The following is a 17,826-nucleotide window of genomic DNA, read 5'->3' on the forward strand; positions in this document are numbered from 1 at the left end:
GAACCGATAAGATCGCTCAAGACAAGAATGAGCGACGATCTGTGACATTGATGATCAAGGGATATTGGATAATGGATCATCAAAAGCCTCACCTTTGAGCTCTCGTGTACATCACATCACATCACGACAATCACCAGCACAAACGTCACAACTTGCCCGCCCTGCTCATCTTCTTTGCTGTACCACTGACATTATCTGTGTGACCTCATTGACGTCAACTTCTCAAAGACGAAGAACTGTCTTCTCTGATAGTCTGACCAACCACTCTCCGTCCCAACCAAGCGACTTACACAGACCACAACCCGTATCCCCCAAACCATCTACAACAAACATCTCAAATGTAACATCGGCTGCCAGCAATCAAACCAAATCAAGCAAACCACAATGTGTAATCAGCCCTGATCGTTACGCCCCGTCTCTGCCTATCAGGCTGTCAAACTTGTACCCGGAATGAATAATGTAGCCTAGAAAATGCACAACATGTTCACCTAGCGTAGACTGCCTGGCGTGCTCACGCTCACGCTCACGCGGGTAAGCAAGCCCACGCCTGCATCGCCACTCCGTGCCTGGGAGCCTCAACCTCAATACCAAGCCCGAGCATGTGGATTCCTCCCGTATGAACCGGGCGTTATGTGACTCGGCATACAGCGAGTACGAGGTCACGCATCGTAAAAAGACTCAACAAATCATCGGCCATCATTCATCAAGCAATCCGAGCATTACTTAGCGATTCCTTAGTAGCTATGTTATTACCACCTCTGTAGGCATTTGTTTTAGACCCTCGTTCAAGCTTGATACTCCAGAACTCCATCAAAATTTCTAGCCTGCTTCTCCCAAGTCTAGACTCCAATAACCTCGGCCTCATGCGAGACATAACAGACAAGGTGAGACATAGCAAGGCATGACATAAAAACGGCGGTGACACGTTCAGAGACATTGATCAAACCACCACATGTTTTGAACCAGCCATTATCCTCCCTTGCTTTGTCTAGCCAAGTAATTATCTTGCCCCGAAAATCTCTTATCCCGCGCCTTTGACTGTCTCAAGACAGCGTCATGAATCCATGATCCGAATGCTTAACACCCTCCTTACCGACGTACATGTCCCGCCCGTGCAGTAAAGAAGGGATGGCGCAGTGCATCAGCCGGCTTCATCCTTTTGTCGGGATTGAGTGTAAGACAGTGCTCGAGGAGATCAATGAAGTGGTTCAGGTCCCTCGTTTCCGCGTCATTCATCCCTGACGACGCAGCCATGAGTCTTGTCCGCAAGTCCCGGGTTGGCTTTACTACCGCCATCGTTCGGGCAGTTGTCTGTAAGCACAGTCTGTTAGTTATCCATTCCTGACTCATAGTTCTAAAATGGGAAAAGGAATTCTCCATGTGAATGCGCATGTCAACAAGGGCTGAGCGCTTGGCCAAACTCTTAGCAGCCGTTGAACTCGTATGCAAGGGATATGTAGGTCATCGTGGCTGGCGCTGAGAAGGAGTCCGATCTACCGAGACAAAACAAGTCATGCGACCCGATCTTTAACCTTGAAAGGATCTTGAGGCGTTCTGTAACCCCATCTCATCACACCATCCATCCATCCCTTGCTGACTTTGTTCGAGAACCCCGCAAGGGCGGCTGAGATCAAACATGCCTGATGACTGTTGTTTTGATCTATCGACCGTTATGTGGGTGGTGTTGGTCATCGTCAAGTTACCCCACATATCCCGAGCGCTTCAGTCTGCAAGGGATCTAACGTAGGCGCTTACGCTCGCAGAGCCCCATGATGGAACAGCCCCCGGCCATTGTGGCAAAAATAGCATAGACCTCGCGTGGGTGGCCACCAAGAGCATGGCCAGATGGCGCTTGTAGGCAGATGCAAGGAGTGTGATGGCAAAAACAACAACAGAAACAACGTGGAGGGAGTGAATGAATGGAATCACAACATACCTTGCCGAGAACCTTGTCTCGTTCGATGCTGACGAATTGTCCCTTGTCGTCGAAATGAGCCGGCGATAGTTGACCACGCTTGAACAACTTCGGCGTTAACCTTCCTCTGATCTCCATAATTGCCTTGAGCATCTGGTTGTTGCTGTCTCCAGCAAAGAGGATTTTGCCGGTGTACATCTCATACAACGTGCAGCCGATGGACCACATGTCGACGGCGTAATCGTAAGGAATGCCCAAAATAATCTCCGGCGCTCGGTAGAATCGACTGACGAGGTATGGAGTGACATCCATGTGCGCTGTCGCCGCATCCGTCTTGTCGATAGCCGTACCCAAATCACAGATCTTGAGCACATTGTGACTCTCGTTTACCTACTCAAGTTAGCACTCGCGTGTCCTAATGTTAGCATCGTGGGGTTGCATACCAAGATGTTGTCCGGTTTGAGATCAGCATGAATGATACTGCACTTTCGCATGTGCGCGAGAGCGACAAAAATCTGGTATGCGTATGCTCGCGTCGCTCCAAGATTGATACCCACATTGTTACCAAACTTTCGCAAAACCTCTCGCAAGTTCATGCTCAGGTTCTCGAACACCATGCACAGATGGCCCTTGTAATCGAACTGGCGGATAAACTTGATGATATGCTTGCGACCCTCGGGGTCGGCCTCGTTGAGCTTCTCCAGAATAGCAATCTCTGTGTATCCTCCCTTTCGGAGGGCATCGTTGTTTCGCATCATCTTGATAGCCACGAGCTCCTTCGTGGTGATATCGACGGCACGGGCTACCCCTGAGAACATACCCCTTCCCAGTGCTGCCTGGATCTGATACCGACCATTCAAGACTTCACCGATGCGAATCTTGTAATAGCCATCTTTGTCGTCACCTTCGAGAATACCTCCCTTGATAGCTGGCACATCAGGGGCCTTGCCGTCACCCTCGATAGGCGCGACCGGCTCGACAGGCTTTGTAGCATACTTTTCCTCGTCAAAGTCTTCCGCAAACATATCGAAGTCATCATCGTCATCATCACCGCCGGTCTTTTCGGTAGACTCTTTCTGAACATCTTCCTGTGGCTGTTGTTCCGTTTCAATGGGATGCTGCTCACCATGAAGTACGACGTTCCCGTGCCGGAGCTCATGTCGTCGTTCATCCTCCTTCATGTCCCCAGTAGGATCGTAGTCAGCGGCCGAGGGGCCATCCTCCTCGTCTGGCTGAGCCTTGCCGTGGCTGTTCATCAGGTTTCTGTCATCGAGGAAGTTGATGCCCCCAGGAGACATTTCGGTATGTGATCCGGGAGAGCGCGGTGATGCGATATCTGCACCCCTGGTCAATAGGATCCTTCCACCAGATGCTGTTGACATACCTGATCGGGGAGTACGAGGGCTTTCAATGTCGGACTGTGCTCTCATGGGCGTGTCGGGCGTGGTGGACGCAGGAGAAGCTCCGTGAGCTTTACTTGCAGCAGCACCTACAGCATGGAGAAGGAGAGGAGTTGCAGAACTGTGCTTAGCCAGGATCTCCTCTCGTCGCTTGCGGCGTCGCTCGATTTCAGCTTCTTCGTCAAAAGGCTCAGGCTCTTCGTAGTCGGGCTCTGGCTCAGGTTCCGGTTTTCGTTCAGGTTCCTTATGAGCAGCTGGCTCCCTATAAACATATCAGTGCTGCGTTCAACCAAGGATTGTAGATCAACATACTGCTGAGAAGCCTTGGAAGTGCCATGTCCATTTGTAAGGCCTTGTTCAGGTTTAGCATGATGTCCTTGGGCGCGTGAAGCCTCTCCTACAGTCGTCCTCTTGGACATAGAACCCCCATTTCTCGAGCTGTCGTCATACTTAAGTTCCCTCGGCCCATCGTCGCGACGATCGTATTGGCCTTCTCTGACAAAACGATCAAACCGGCCCCTATCCGAAGGTCGAGATCTTTGAGGAGAGCGACTCCTGTTTCGAGGTCGTTTGTTGGCATACCGATCTCGGTCTCCATCGCGGTAGTTGTCTCGGTCGCGGCTCCGATCGCGGCCCCCGTAGCTGAAATTTGATGGGCGCGATGCAGGTCGATCTAGGTCATCGTATTGTCCTCGCGGCTTGCGATGGTCGTCACGTCGTGAATCCTCATAGTTCCGGCGATAGCCTTGATCGCGAGGCCTGGAGTTGTAGTGATCCCTATCCCTGTCTCTTTCGTCGTGCGATCGCTTGTAGCCACGGGGTGAAATGCTTCGTCGTGACCCGTTGCTGTATCTAGAAGCCGAATCGTGATCCGGAGTCGAAAGTCTACTTTTGTTTCTGTCTTGACGGTCAACACTGCTTCCTCCAGTATGCTGCAGTGAAGTTGCCTTCAAATCTTTAGCGCAATTCTCGACGATCTCGCCTTCGTCCGAGCTTGACACCATGATGGTGACGGTGCTATTTAGATCCTCAAGGCCTTGAAATGGAGGGAAGCAGAAACAGTGTCAGCGCTGGGGACTTGAGAGAGCAGAGTGCAATGGGAGAAGAGCCCAACCGGATCAGTAGTGACTCGTAGAGGCTCAGAGCCGATAGGGGAGGTAATGTAGCGGATGAAGGAAGTCTGGAGTGCAGTCCAGATGAAAAATAAAGGTAGTTAAGCGAATTGGAAACTCTGAGGCGAGTGCAGGTGCGGCGAAACTTAAACAAGTGTAGTGATGCGAGATGAAAGTTATTATCTGAACCGAGTATCTCTAGACTTTTTGACGTCAGGTAACAGCGTAACAACTGATGAGGCTACCAGGCCCATTTTCTGGATTAGCTAAGCCCCGAAAGACCCTTATCCATCTTATCGAGCTTATCCCCGCGGTCGAAAGTGGGCTCACCGCTGGCAGTGAGTGGGCTGGGCTGTGCTCAGCGCGAGAGGGCCTGGACAAAAGTCAATAAGCGGGAGGCAACTTTTCCCTCTCGCGACAATCTTTGTTTCTTCAACCGCAGCTTTGCCTCCTTTCTAACACAACTTAAGACTCTCTTTCACTTTACACAAATCAAAATGGGTGGCGCTAACCGAGAAGGTTTGTTAAAACTCTCAGACTGAATTCCTGCAGAAGCAGAAAAACTAACCCCTCCAAACTACAGGCGGCAAGGTCAAGCCCTTGAAGCAGGCCAAGAAGGCCCAGAAGGACCTCGACGAGGATGACAAGGCTTTCCTTGAGAAGAAGCGCGCCGGTACGAACCTCTAAAAGCGAAAAACACAAAGAAACATCAGACTAACGACGAGGGTACAGACGAGAAGGCTCGCAAGGAGCTTGCCGCTAAGGCTGGAGGCAAGGGCCCTCTCAACACCGGTGGCCAGGGCATCAAGAAGAGCGGAAAGAAATAGACGTTTCGCCTGGTTCCAGCGACGATTGAGTGAAGAATCGAGATATCCCTGGCGGCTTTGGATGGCGTGAGCGCATCAGACAGGTAGCCTGCGTGTTTTAGGCGTTTTAGACATTGGCGGTCACTGATCACGATATTTTCGCGCGATGGCTAACGATAAATGAATTCTATGCTGACCCAAATGCTGACTGCAGTGCCTCGATATTTCTGTGCAATTCGATTTGAGAGTAGTCATGATCGTAGAGTTGCTAGACGTCGATGTTATGATGGTAAAACCTCCACTGTATTAGTGCACCTCGCTTGTGGATTTCTCCAGCGAACAGAACAGCAGATCTCTCGCCAAATACTTTCATCTCCATTTTCAAGTCCATCATAACTTCTTTTGCCAGAAAACAGGGTCTTCGTCCAATTCCGAGTGGGCCTTCTACGACGCTTCTAGGGGCCTTCTTTCATTAACCGTACATCGTCGATTTGTCTTTAGCCTCGGAGCACGTTGCGTGTCTTTTCATGTGCTTGTCCCAACAAAACTACCCTGGTCCAACAACACAACAATAAACGACCGGACAAGTGGAACTTGGTTCATATATAAGTCGAGGACTAGAACGCAAGGGCAGAAGCTAATTGCCGGTTAATGATTTCATGCAAAGTTTCTGACTCTAGCTGCATTTGTTCCAAGTCTGGATAGCCTCATTTCATCATGGCCGAAACTCAGCCCTACGGCGTTCGCAATCGCCGGCCTTCAGCTACAGACAACTTCATCGATGCTGCTAAGAACTTCGAATCAAAGGTTGAGCAATCTCTCCTCATTCTCTGGGATGATCTCCCAGCCTGGCGTCGCGACAATGCCTTCATCCTCTCGGGCTATCGTCAATCTCATGGCTCTTATGCCCATTCGTTCCGCTCCCTCTTCTACCTCCACAATGAGTCCGTCAACATCTGGTCTCACCTCCTCGGTGCCATAGTCTTTCTCGCTAGTGCAGCATACGTTGATCGAGTTGTCCGTCCACGGTACGAAAGCGCAAGTAGCGCTGACGTATTCGTCTTTGCATGCTTCTTTGGAGGCGCTGTTGTGTGTCTGGGAATGAGTGCCACGTACCACACTTTGTCGAATCACAGCGATACTGTTTCGAAGTGGGGGAACAAGTTGGACTACACGGGAATCGTGGCTTTGATCGTTGGTAGCTATGTTCCAGCTCTGTATTACGGCTTCTTCTGTCTGCCTAATCTGATGGCCTCCTATCTATGGGTTGTAAGTCTATGATGTTGTTTGTTGATGGCAGAGAAACTCGCTGACAAAGTAGATATGTATACTCGGCCTTGGATGCACAATCGTCTCATGGGTCGAGCGCTTCCGGACCCCAGCATGGCGTCCGTATCGTGCAATGATGTTCATCGGCCTTGGTCTCTCTGGAGTTGTTCCTGTCATCCATGGCCTCTTCATCTATGGTTACCAAGGCCTTGAAGATCGCATGAGTCTCAGCTGGGTTCTCCTCCACGGCGTCATGTACATCTTTGGCGCTGTGCTCTATGCGGTATGTCCTCCCCAACTTTTCACATAAAGCATCTAAATCTGACTTGATAGGCTCGTTGGCCCGAGAGAAGCGCACCTGGCGCTTTCGATATCTGGGGAAGCTCGCATCAGATCTTCCACATTTTCGTCATCCTTGCAGCCGTTACACACTTTTACGGCATGGCCAAGGCTTTCGACTACCACCACACCATTATGGGTTCTCAGTGTCTCATGGACTAATTTTCTTCCTCCTCTGTTATCGACAAGCCGAGATCTGTGATCCTCACCAGACCTGAGCCCATCGCCACGGCAGCCCAACATCCATACTCTTCGTTAGGATTCCATTCGGCCACCGTGATCCTCGTAAGTGGCTCGTAGATGATGGCTCGGGTCGGATCCATGATTGCGCCCCCTTCTTCTTCGTCGTCCCCGACAGCTGTGTCGGTATCCTTCTTCTTTGGCTTCTTCCCTTTCTTGACCGGTGGTTTATGGGCTGAATGCTTAGTTAGGCTGCGCTCCAATATGAAGCCTGTCGCTATTCTTGACACTCCTCGTGCCGCCGCCGGTGACTCAGCTGGGAAAAGCTTTGCGGGACGATGTTCGTGATGGAAGACTCTGATACGGTCCGTGGGTTCACGCCTTGTGGTGAAGAGCTCAACCTGGGGATTGATAGCCCACAGCGAGCCGTCTAGAGAACCGACGAGGAGATATGGATGGGTTCGACCGACTGCCAGACAGGAAGGGAAGCTTTCCCCCGTAAAGACGCGACGCGCAACAGGGAATTGCGAATGGTGCATGAAGCCGATGTGGGTATTCAGCACACCGGCAGATGGATACATGGAGTAGAAGCCAAGCAGGTGGTCGCTGTATCCAAGCAGATTTGGCTGTGTTCCGACGGTAAGGTTCTGGACTTCGGTTGATTCGTAACTTGGCGCACGAAGGTCAAGCAGCTTGACAGTTCCGCCGACCGGGGTTGAGGCAACGAGATAGGGCATTGCTGGATAGCCAGAGACGAGATCTACCACGATGTTGTGGTGGACAGGATGTCGGGATAGGAGGCGATGGGGACGGAGGGACCAAATAGCAATAGACCCGTCAGTGTATCCTACTACCAGCCGGTTGAAGTTGATCCATGTAAGAGCTGTCGCTTTGGCGTCTTCATCTGGGAAGCCAAATACAGCTATTGGCTGCACAACCTTTTCTGAACACTGTTAGCTATCGGACTGGTACCAGTAAGATATTGAACTCGCCATAACTTCCTCCTCCGCCGTCACCAGCCTCCACCACGTACACGTTCCCATCATCGCAAAGAATGGCCAAGAAGCCGCAGGCAGGACTCCATTTCACTCTTCGAGCCCGCCCAAATTCGAGACATATGGTCTTGCGCAGTATTGGAGGTTGCATCGAAGGCCGAGCAAAGCCATTCTCTTGCCTCTCTCCGACGAACTCCCATAGTTGCACAGTACCGTACTTTTGGAACTCTGGATTCAAAGATTCCTGTTCGTAATCGTAGAGTTCCTGATCGGAATGTGGAATAACGCAGAGGGCTAGAAGTTGCGGCGAGTTGGCGTTGTTCAGAGGTGCCCAGTCCATACCAGTGACGATACCGCCGGCATCAAAAATCCACCCAAAGGGCGCGTCGTCGTTTTGCATTGGGAGGCCATTTTGAGATATAGAGTATGCGTCACCAGGCTCGAATTTGACCTCTTGTTGAGATGTGGGCGGCCCCAATAATACTGGCATTGGCTCTCTCTTAAACTGGTATCGTGGAACTTCCTCGGTCGACAGTAGTACCATCGCGTTCGCTTCCGGCAAACTCTCCCTGACGCGCTCATACCAATGCTCGGCGCTGTAAGCTTCCCTTTCGAAGTAGCTAGGGGACCAAACACCTCGATCTTTCTGTCCCTCATCATCCTGAAGTTTCGGAGGAAGCACTGTCCAGTCCATCCAACGATCCAGCATACCCGTAACCAACTTGACACCATCCTCATGACGTCCGTACCATGCCTCAACGAGTTGCTTGCCTTTAAAACCGCGGTCGTAGGGCCCCCAGTACGATCTCACAATGCGTCCATCCGCCACAGGCTCAAGATCGAGGTATCCCGTGAAGCCCGCTGCGCGAACGTTGAAGGGCCTGATGGGCTTGACACGTTGGCGCGCAAATCTGTCCAGAACGCCATCTGGTTCGCTCACAGGACCGTCGGATTCCGCATCATTTTCGTCGTGGTCTTGGCCGAGGGCGAGCTCTTCGGCACTTTCTTCTGCAGCGGCAGCCTCATCAAAGTTTTCATCTCGTTCTGCGTGCTTGGAAGCGCGATCGAGAGCTTCTTCGTCGGAACTACCTTCGAAGTCGTACTTTTCTACCGTGTATCGCTTCGTGCGATTGGACCTCCGAGTTCTCATGATGAGTTGTGATTGATATGGATGGAAGCGAGCTGAGCTGCATGTGTACCTACTGAGACAAATTTTAGTGGGGAGGCTACCCTGAGGTGTGCAGCTCTGATAACACTAGATTTACCACTGACTTCATTCAGTCCGGACATACCTGACCAGAGGGACGCAAGAAAACTTGGGACGTTTGGATGAAAAGGCTTAGACAATCTAGTTTTCTAAGCTTAGGGGAGTCTTTACTGACTTTAATTTGGCATCCTCTTCAAAGTCTCATGTTTTCTTGCTCTCTGAAGCTGACCGAAGAATACCTACCTACGCAGGTAGGTATGAGGTTGCGAAGGCAGGGAGTCACAAAATGAACAAGAGTTTGTCGCATTTACTAGACTGCCTGAAATGTTATTAATTTGCATTTTGTTTAGCTTGGAAACACTGTATTCTCTATTGTGCCCAGGGTGCTTTTCTTTCTCACCAACTCCAATGCAACGCTAGTAGCTTGCACTGCGCAGCCACTGTCGAACAGCTCATCTTGCCGGCCTCGTTGGACCGTCATTTCACAGCGGCTGCCGGCATATCCCCAACAGGCACATTCATCTCCTCTACTCTCTTCGATCCTCTGTCCAATCTTTACCTCCTCAACCTCCTACCATCGAACAGGGAGCCTTCTCTGATATTCACCATGTCCACTCCTCGCGACAAGCGTCAGAAAGTTGACAAAGAGAAAGAAAACCCTACCGCCCCTGATTTCCAAAGATTCGTGCCACATGGAGATGTTGTTTTCATCGTCAACAATGATAGGCGCGTGCGAGTTCATTCTACGGTGATGAAAGACGCTTCACGTGTGTTTGCCACGATGCTTGGCCCAAACTTCATGGAGGGCCAAGCTCTGGCTGCCGCCAATACCGAAACCGACCACTTCGAGATCGCACTACCTGAAGAAGAAAGTTCCCTTTGCTTTGAGTGGATATGTAGAGCTCTTCACTGTCAATCTGAAACGACGCTCTGGAGCCCTACATGCGCTGAGATTGTAAAAGTCTGGTCCATCATCGACAAGTACGACATGAAGCAGAGCATGCATCTTTCTGTCATGTTCTGGACACAAGACATACTTTCCAAGACTTGTCACTCAAAAGATATCTGGCTTATGGCCTTGATATGCTTCCAAAATCAAGACTCAGCCTCCTACACAACTGCCACCAGGAAACTTCTCTCAGACGGAGGATCGTTCTTGGCCAGAGCCTCGGAAACTGAAAAGCGGTCTGAGAGCAATATGCCAGGGCGTTCTTTGTACAGGCTTGCAGGTGAGATCACATGGATTAAGTCCTAACTCTTGAGTTCAAGCTGACCCTCGCTAAAAAGCAAACCTTCAGGCATCACAAATTGAGCTACAGCGCAAGGTGGCCAAGTTGGTGTACAATGAGATCCCGTCTCTGATATATTCGAACTACTGTCCTACCGCTACCATACGAACACTCTACTTCGACCATTTGGTCGAACTCATGCCCGAAAATGGGCATCCATGCTTCCTGGACCCTGAGGCGCCTCTTAGCCGCGTTGATCAGGCATTATCAAAGCTGGATAACTGGCTGAGTTACTATCGAACCGAACATGAAGTCGAATGTGAGACATGTGCTGAGTCCCAACATGAACTTCGGAAGACAATCAGGGATAAGAGGCCGCGGCTTTCAGGCTTGTGTCTTGGTTGTTTCGAAGGGGACAACACATGTCCTGCGCACAAGAAGTAGACTCTAGTACTCCATTCTAAGTGATGGCTACCTATCAAAACGATCAAAGTCCCTATTCTCGAATTATCTAGAACTCGGTAAATTCATCCCAGTCATCGAATCCTGCCCTAAGCTTACAAACCTCTTGTCATTATGACCACCGGAGAACCAGCGAGGAAACGGCTTCGACTAGACACACCCACGTCACCAGTTGGAGCTTGAAGAAATCAGCATGCTTGGAAGCGGGATAGTGACGGGCAAATGGTGATCTGCCGGCTTCGCCATACGATAGGATGCCTGATGACATCTTGGCCCTTGGGATACTGAGCTAGTCAACGAAGATAGCATCGATAAAGACGAAGCTTGATGATGTGACATGGCTAGCGGAATGTTTACTCAAGTTTCTTCGATTCCAACCATTTATCTCGGTGAATATCACAAATGAGCTGTGTTGTTCCTGTGATTTACACCGGTTTATGTCCAAAGCAGCGGTGTCTCACAAATAAGACGAAACAAATTACCTGCAATCTACCTGTTACTCAATAACTTAGGTCTCGGTAACGAGAATTGGCCATTGCGGTCAAAATCTAGTTATCCAACAACATTGAACCTGCCATATTCCCCATGTGCATAGTCAAACGGGCCTGGCTTATTGGCAATCATGTAAGAAAGAAATTGGGCAATCTTTGAAGGCTCAATCAAAGGAGAAAAGCAAAAATTGACTGCTCAAACAGGTGAATCTGAAAGCCCACGTAATCTCAAAAAGACAATCTTAGGAAAACCGATTAGAACACTGGATTGCTGGTGAGTTCGCCTCGTTCAATTGCTCAGTACAAGATCATTAGACATACACCAACACAGTTCGAGAAAGCGAAGATGCAGACACTCTCGCAGAATGATTGAGCCCATCTAGCCACAAAAACAACAACTGTGATAAAAGATGCGTAAGTATTTGACAAATCGCTTTGAAAAGAATTAGTGACCATGATAAGTGGTGCTGGGTAAGAATAATTGTCTCAAGTCATGATGGACAATCCTGAAACTCACAGATGCCTCAAATGACAGCAATCGCAACGAAGTAGAAGCAACAATGCTTGACCACACCGTCTCAAAAGGTATAAATACCAGCATATTCCCCTTAAAATCCAGCAGATTTTAACAATAGACAAGAAGATACTCCAAGTAAATATTATATGGCTAAAAGTTCTGGCAGCTGGCACTAGCTGGCAGATAGAACGACGAATCAAGGGCCTACCACTTGGTACCTTATGGCAAAACATTAATTTCATCTTCCTAATTTTCTTTTCATCTTCTCATCTTCTCGTTGTTAACAATGGAAACAGTTGCCAACCAAGTTGCCGCCCAGGAGGCGGAAGAAGTCGGTCAGTGGAAAGCACGAAAAGTAAGAGGTAGTTCGAGTACTGACCTTTTGCAGAAGACCTAGGACCATGGACAGTGGTTCCTGGTGGCGATGTCATGCTCGTCGTCGGGGCCAGAAAGGTTCAAATTCTCGTCTCTGCAAGCTTCCTGAGCCACGTCTCTGTGATGTTTGAGAAGATGTTTTCTGGCGGAATGAAAGAAGGCAACTCACTCACGAACCGAGTTGACGGACAGCAAGCTCGCATTGAGTTGATAGACGACAACCCCGAAGCTACCTACCATGCACTGAAGATCTTGTACGGGTCAGACCCTGGATCCTTCAAGCTGCCCCCTCGAACCATCCGGGATGTATCTATCTTCGCAGATAAAGCAGACATGGTACAGCGCTTCAAACCTATCTGCTCCCTGTGGCTGGAAACAGCACCAGGCTCAGTCGACAAACCCAGTCTTCAAGCAGGCTTCGACCTACTTGTCGCGTCGTACTGGTTTGACCATGGCGAAGGTTTCTTCATCATGAGCCAGTTTTTTGTTCGTACCGACATCCCGTTGCTGGAGTTTGCCCTGGAACTCGGAGATGAACCCCTTGGCCTTCGTCTGGCTTGTAAGTCTCCATTTAGACATGTCCATTATTAAGCACTAATACAAGTTGATAGTGGCAATTGAAGAACTCAGACTAGCAAACGCGTACCGTAACGAAACAATCGGACTCTGCCTAGATTGTTTCGTTGCTGCCACTAAGAACTTTGTTGCCCAGCAGCCTGGGTGTCGGCGGACACGTCGGCACCTGGTGCTGTGATGATCGATAGCGAGCAATTAGCCTTTGACGAATGTTATCAATGGAAAAAAAACGAGAAACCTAAGCGAATTGTTGGAGTGAAATACAAAACCGTCGAACTATAAGACGATCGTGAGCTTACAAAGACATTATTCTCCCCTAAAACTCTGCTGGCAAACACTTCAAGATGAAGCTGCAAACGGTAGATGTCACTCCAAGCATACTGGTTTGCGTGATATATACGCTACGAGTCGACATACGTTGTTTGATGTGATGGGAAAATCCCAAATATCCGGTGCCGACCACGAAACGTCAGACGTATACTTCTCTGCCACGACTGAGAAAAAGGTCTTTACCGTTAAACACAAACTACATAAGCGAACGACCCCCCTTCAGTCAATTGGCCGGAATTATTCTAAGACTTGAAAGGATAAATAGCATTCATGTTTTCAGGACATGGTCAAGGACGTAACAACCCTCTCCACTCCCCATTCTCGTGTGGTTAATCTGAGGTGATCGCAACTGTCCCGACACGTAACCTGGCATCAAAGAATATAAAAACACAGCAACAATACTTCACGCCCATGATGAAGGACCGAGCAGTTACTAAAAGAGAAGATCTGTGGAAGTTGTTTAGGAGAGGACCACAACCGATCCGGAACACAAACTTGAAGACAAAGCGCTGCAAGAGGTCCCGCGACGCACACGCGCAGACGATATATACCTCATATTATACTGGAAGATACCAGACACAGAGACTCGGGATCAGAGTCAATGACGACCGGTCGGTAATTCTAGTGAACAACTTATAAGACATACGAAGCGCCAAAGACACCCTCCTATATAGACGTTGGAGGAGCCTGGACAGTTTCCAGACCGGTCCGGACAGACTTTTGGCCCGAAGCCTTCAATTTCTTTTCCCCACGATTACATAAATACCTAAAGCTCACTTTATAACAATGGAGAACTCCCAGGAAATGGGTATGTGAGTAAGAGGCCATGCCGAAGGAAGAAGACTAATCGATTTATGAGAAGAACGCATCACCATCATCCCTGACGGGGATGTCGTCCTTATACAAGGAAAGTCCAGGACAGCGGTTGGGATCACTGCTTCATTTCTGAAGCATATCTCACCCGTCTTCGAAAGGATGCTGACCCTGCCGATGCTCGAGGGTGAGGCGGTCCGTTCCTTCGATGGGACGGAACCGGTCGCCATCGAGCTTCCGGCGGAGCAGCCCGGCGCAATGATCCTTGCGCTCCGGGCGCTCTATGGGTCAGACCCCGAGTGTCTCACCGCAGAGCCTCGGGACATCCGAGACGTGTCTGTCCTGGCAGACAAGTACGACGTGGTGGCGAGGTTCCGTCCGGTGGCGGCCATCTGGTTAGGTTGCCCAGCGGCGACAACAACACAGCCAGATCACCATGCCGCGTGGGACCTACTGGTGGCCGCCTACCGTTTTAGAAAGGAAAGGAAAGGGAATTTTTTCAGATCAGCCAATTTTTCATTCAAACAGGCTGGCTCCGCAGGTCAGCATCATGCAAGATCCATCGTACTAAGATTCCACTACTCATCTGAGGATTTTGGGCTCATGTTGCGTGCGTTCTGTTCTCTCATGTGAGAGAGGGTGGCCAAGCATGAATGCAGCCCCAGCATTCTCTTGTCCGCCATATTCTGTGGATAGTGATACATACTAACGATGGCCTCGGCTGACGAGACACATCCTTGAAAGGTTGGCCGGCATTCGTTATCTATTGATCGGTTCCCTGGTTTACCTCGGTGAACGTGACTACTTCGTCACTGTCAAATGAGATGCCAAGGTGGAAGGAGAGATTTTTTCTCAAAGAAAAGAACTCCCAAGAGAATGGATCTTGATTATTGAAGATCAATTGCGAAAGATAGCTAGGATAGTTAGATTGGGTAGAGTCGCTCAGGGTACAAAGGCTCTTTGACTGAAATTGGAGAGAAAGCTTGCTGAGTTGCGATTTCGACGATATGAGGATTGAATAATTGAACAAGATTTCGGGAATGCTGAAAAAGAGGAAATATAGATGTAAAGAAGACTTTAGTTAAGTGATAATTTGCTGTATTGTAGAACAGTGACTCGGCCTGAAAGTTCAACGTCTCCTAGACACGGATTTCTATGTGATGGTCGCCTTGTAAGCCGGTTTCACCTCTTTAGAAAATGTAGAGAATACTACGAGTTAAATTTGTACGTACAACCAATGAATGCCAATACCACTTTCCAGACTGGATTCTGTTTCTCGGCACGTGAGAGTGTCAGCCTTATTGTGAACCAAGTGAATAATATCAACAGTGGCAGCTCTCATACGCCGAGCCACTCATTCTGTCATGCCAACCCACCAACTTGAGTACTATTGGCAGAGACAACACACAGTGATACTGAATGAGGAGACCTATTAGCCGTCTGAAGTATTGGGGTGTTAATGTCTCCTCGGATGAAGCCAGAAAGGGAGAATTTGATGTCAGGAGCTTGAACATGCAAGACAGGTCACACGGCCCACGGAATATGGTATATATTTAATCATTGGGATTAATGCCATCAATACAAAGACAAGCGGGTTTCAGACGTTAGAGGACAACATAAATCCCATCTGTATTGTAAAATAAGACTTTTAATTACAGGCGTCTGGCAACATGGCCAGAGAAGTTACAGACCGGAAAGCATACAATCAACTAGGATGCTTGTTCCGCCACTCATGTCAAAGACCTAATATTAGAATTGAACCATGGCACGCTTTTATACTGCATTTATGCAGGCCAATCTTTTCTCTCCGTTGATGTATCTGACATAGCCACACTCCCGTCTACCCGCCAGTGCGTAGATTGACACAATCAACCAGACCGGTGGTTGGATGGATTGGGGCAACCTGGCTGCATGCCCACGGGGTCGTCTGCCGTGATTTTGAAGCAGCGTAGGCATAGACCTCCCTTTGGACGCGCCATGTACTGTGAGAGTGCATGGTGCAACAGAAGGAGGGCCACTGTTCTCAAAAATCAACATCAAATCTCAACAAGATGAGAGATGTATATGGGTAAGAACTCACTGCCTAGCTTCAGGCCTAGGCCGACGTCGTGAGTCTGGTGAGCCAGACGAAAGATTTGTGCGTGGTTCATCTTTACCACGACGTGTTCGCTCATGGTTTGAAACGAATCTTCGAGGTTGAACCAATATGAGGCCGTCATCAGCTTCCAAGCTTGATCGAGGTTGGATGGCTCGCAGTTCATCCAGCTAGTGGCAGCCATGGAAAAACGAGGCGAAATGTCGTATTTATCCACGAAAATGGCGACTTTCTGGATCTCATCGGGGTCGAGGAGTAGCATACTTGGGTCCGACCCATAGAGAGTTCGTAACGCTTGGGTGGTCGCCATCCCCTCGTCTTCTGGCAGTTTGATCTCGACAGGGAACTCATTACCCTCGTGAAGTTTGTTGCATTCCAAGAATTTCAGGTTCAGCATCGCGTCGAAAACCGGGGATGCCTGGATCAGTAACTCCGGAGAGACCTGAATCCGTAGCTGGCCTTTGCTGACGATAAGAATTCTATCGCCGTTGGGAATGACTGTTTCATCAGGTACTTTAGTTTCTACTAAAGGTGTTAGAGCAGGCCTGGAATAACAGATGATAAAGCCACATACCTGAGTCTGACGACATGCCTTTGTTTGAGCTTCTACCCATGGTTGCGATATATATAGGGCATGTGCTTGTATAGGCGGTAGAGAGTTGTTGCGTTGTGGTTGTTGAGTTCAGGTGAACAGATTATTGACTGAAGAACAATAGACTTGAGGAAGAAAAGAGGCGAAGACGAGAATGGATTATTTCCGCATCCCGAGCAGAAACATGGTTGGCGTTCATAGCTATAGTTTATATAAGGAGATTGTAATGAGGTGCTGTGTTTCCAAGAGCTGGTTTGGGGTTGAGGTCTCTCAAAGCTTTATAGGACTCAGAAGGTGACCAAGTCAATAATGTATGAGTTGCTGTTCCATTTTCATGAACAACCGCCGAGCCTTAGCTGCCGGTGACTGTAAAATGTCCGAATATGGCGTATAATAAAGGGGACAGTAAATGTAGATATAAACGATAGTGCACATGATTGCGACAACCGCCGTAAGGGATGATGGCAGAGTAGTAGTGGGAAACAGCATATGAAATGACCTAGCGGCACTAGACAAGTCTGAATGTTCTTGACGGCCGAGCCAACTTCAAGCCTTGTTATACAAAGACTTGATTAAAGCTGTTGCTCTGTTGCTCTCTGCCTTCGGTGCAACAGCAGCTTCATCCGAGGCTTTGAGGACACTCTTGGGGAGTTCTGTGGAGACCATGCTGTCCATTAGGTTACGAATAATAGGGGATAAGAAGCTGTAATTCGTAGATTCTCATCTAGAGACGAGATTGAGTGCCCTGTTTGGGACAACGGTGAGGCTTGAAAGAGAGCGTTATCGTGTGACTTCTGCGAAGTTGGTGGCCGACGTCTCAGATGTCGCACAGAAAAGTTTTTGGGTTATTATGAACCCTGATGCGAGCGTCATCAACAATGAGGACAAGCACCGCGCTTGGTACGAGTCTAATACCTGAAAGAGATCAGCTTCGTAGGCTACGTGGAGGCAGGACTTATACCACTCGTCTTGGTGTTGTGAAGAATGAGGAAGAAGTTTATGTCGACGGCTCGGAACATGTGACGAGCACCGATCCGAATTTGCCAATGCTTTACGTCGGCCAACTGGAAACATAAAGTACTATGGTATACAGTTGGCCAATGTATCATGTACACTAAAGGTT

The 17,826-nt window shown here is 49.1% G+C and overlaps 8 protein-coding genes across 8 annotated transcripts; 5 read left to right on the forward strand and 3 right to left on the reverse strand.

The window, feature by feature from the left end:
- Positions 1-1,511: 1,511 nt before the first annotated feature.
- Positions 1,512-4,319, reverse strand: FSUBG_980 (CMGC DYRK PRP4 kinase; the record flags this gene model as incomplete). Its single annotated transcript, XM_036688352.1, has 4 exons — positions 1,512-1,640; positions 1,937-2,305; positions 2,359-3,577; positions 3,628-4,319. 4 exons carry the CDS (start codon positions 4,317-4,319, stop codon positions 1,512-1,514), a joined length of 2,409 nt encoding a protein of 802 aa, XP_036543566.1.
- Positions 4,320-4,924: 605 nt separating this feature from the next.
- On the forward strand, positions 4,925-5,254 carry FSUBG_981 (translation machinery-associated 7; the record flags this gene model as incomplete). Its single annotated transcript, XM_036688363.1, has 3 exons — positions 4,925-4,946; positions 5,011-5,100; positions 5,160-5,254. The coding sequence occupies 3 exons, from the start codon at positions 4,925-4,927 to the stop codon at positions 5,252-5,254; spliced, it is 207 nt and encodes a 68-aa protein (XP_036543567.1).
- Positions 5,255-5,950: 696 nt separating this feature from the next.
- Positions 5,951-7,003, forward strand: FSUBG_982 (regulatory role in lipid and phosphate metabolism; the record flags this gene model as incomplete). Its single annotated transcript, XM_036688374.1, has 3 exons — positions 5,951-6,502; positions 6,555-6,785; positions 6,836-7,003. 3 exons carry the CDS (start codon positions 5,951-5,953, stop codon positions 7,001-7,003), a joined length of 951 nt encoding a protein of 316 aa, XP_036543568.1.
- Positions 7,004-7,046: 43 nt separating this feature from the next.
- FSUBG_983 (uncharacterized protein) lies at positions 7,047-9,166 on the reverse strand (the record flags this gene model as incomplete). Its single annotated transcript, XM_036688385.1, has 3 exons — positions 7,047-7,055; positions 7,117-7,964; positions 8,020-9,166. The coding sequence occupies 3 exons, from the start codon at positions 9,164-9,166 to the stop codon at positions 7,047-7,049; spliced, it is 2,004 nt and encodes a 667-aa protein (XP_036543569.1).
- A 343-nt stretch (positions 9,167-9,509) lies between these two features.
- FSUBG_984 (uncharacterized protein) lies at positions 9,510-10,896 on the forward strand (the record flags this gene model as incomplete). The annotated part of the gene is made up of 3 exons (XM_036688396.1): positions 9,510-9,519; positions 9,661-10,452; positions 10,511-10,896. The coding sequence occupies 3 exons, from the start codon at positions 9,510-9,512 to the stop codon at positions 10,894-10,896; spliced, it is 1,188 nt and encodes a 395-aa protein (XP_036543570.1).
- A 1,312-nt stretch (positions 10,897-12,208) lies between these two features.
- FSUBG_985 (uncharacterized protein) lies at positions 12,209-13,051 on the forward strand (the record flags this gene model as incomplete). The annotated part of the gene is made up of 3 exons (XM_036688407.1): positions 12,209-12,257; positions 12,311-12,856; positions 12,909-13,051. The coding sequence occupies 3 exons, from the start codon at positions 12,209-12,211 to the stop codon at positions 13,049-13,051; spliced, it is 738 nt and encodes a 245-aa protein (XP_036543571.1).
- A 938-nt stretch (positions 13,052-13,989) lies between these two features.
- FSUBG_986 (uncharacterized protein) lies at positions 13,990-14,649 on the forward strand (the record flags this gene model as incomplete). The annotated part of the gene is made up of 2 exons (XM_036688417.1): positions 13,990-14,011; positions 14,063-14,649. 2 exons carry the CDS (start codon positions 13,990-13,992, stop codon positions 14,647-14,649), a joined length of 609 nt encoding a protein of 202 aa, XP_036543572.1.
- Positions 14,650-16,052: 1,403 nt separating this feature from the next.
- FSUBG_987 (uncharacterized protein) lies at positions 16,053-16,725 on the reverse strand (the record flags this gene model as incomplete). The annotated part of the gene is made up of 2 exons (XM_036688428.1): positions 16,053-16,633; positions 16,686-16,725. 2 exons carry the CDS (start codon positions 16,723-16,725, stop codon positions 16,053-16,055), a joined length of 621 nt encoding a protein of 206 aa, XP_036543573.1.
- Between the last annotated feature and the right edge of the window lie 1,101 nt (positions 16,726-17,826).

Source organism: Fusarium subglutinans, assembly GCF_013396075.1.
Source record: "Fusarium subglutinans strain NRRL 66333 chromosome Unknown NRRL66333_c0000004, whole genome shotgun sequence".
NCBI lineage: Eukaryota > Fungi > Ascomycota > Sordariomycetes > Hypocreales > Nectriaceae > Fusarium > Fusarium subglutinans.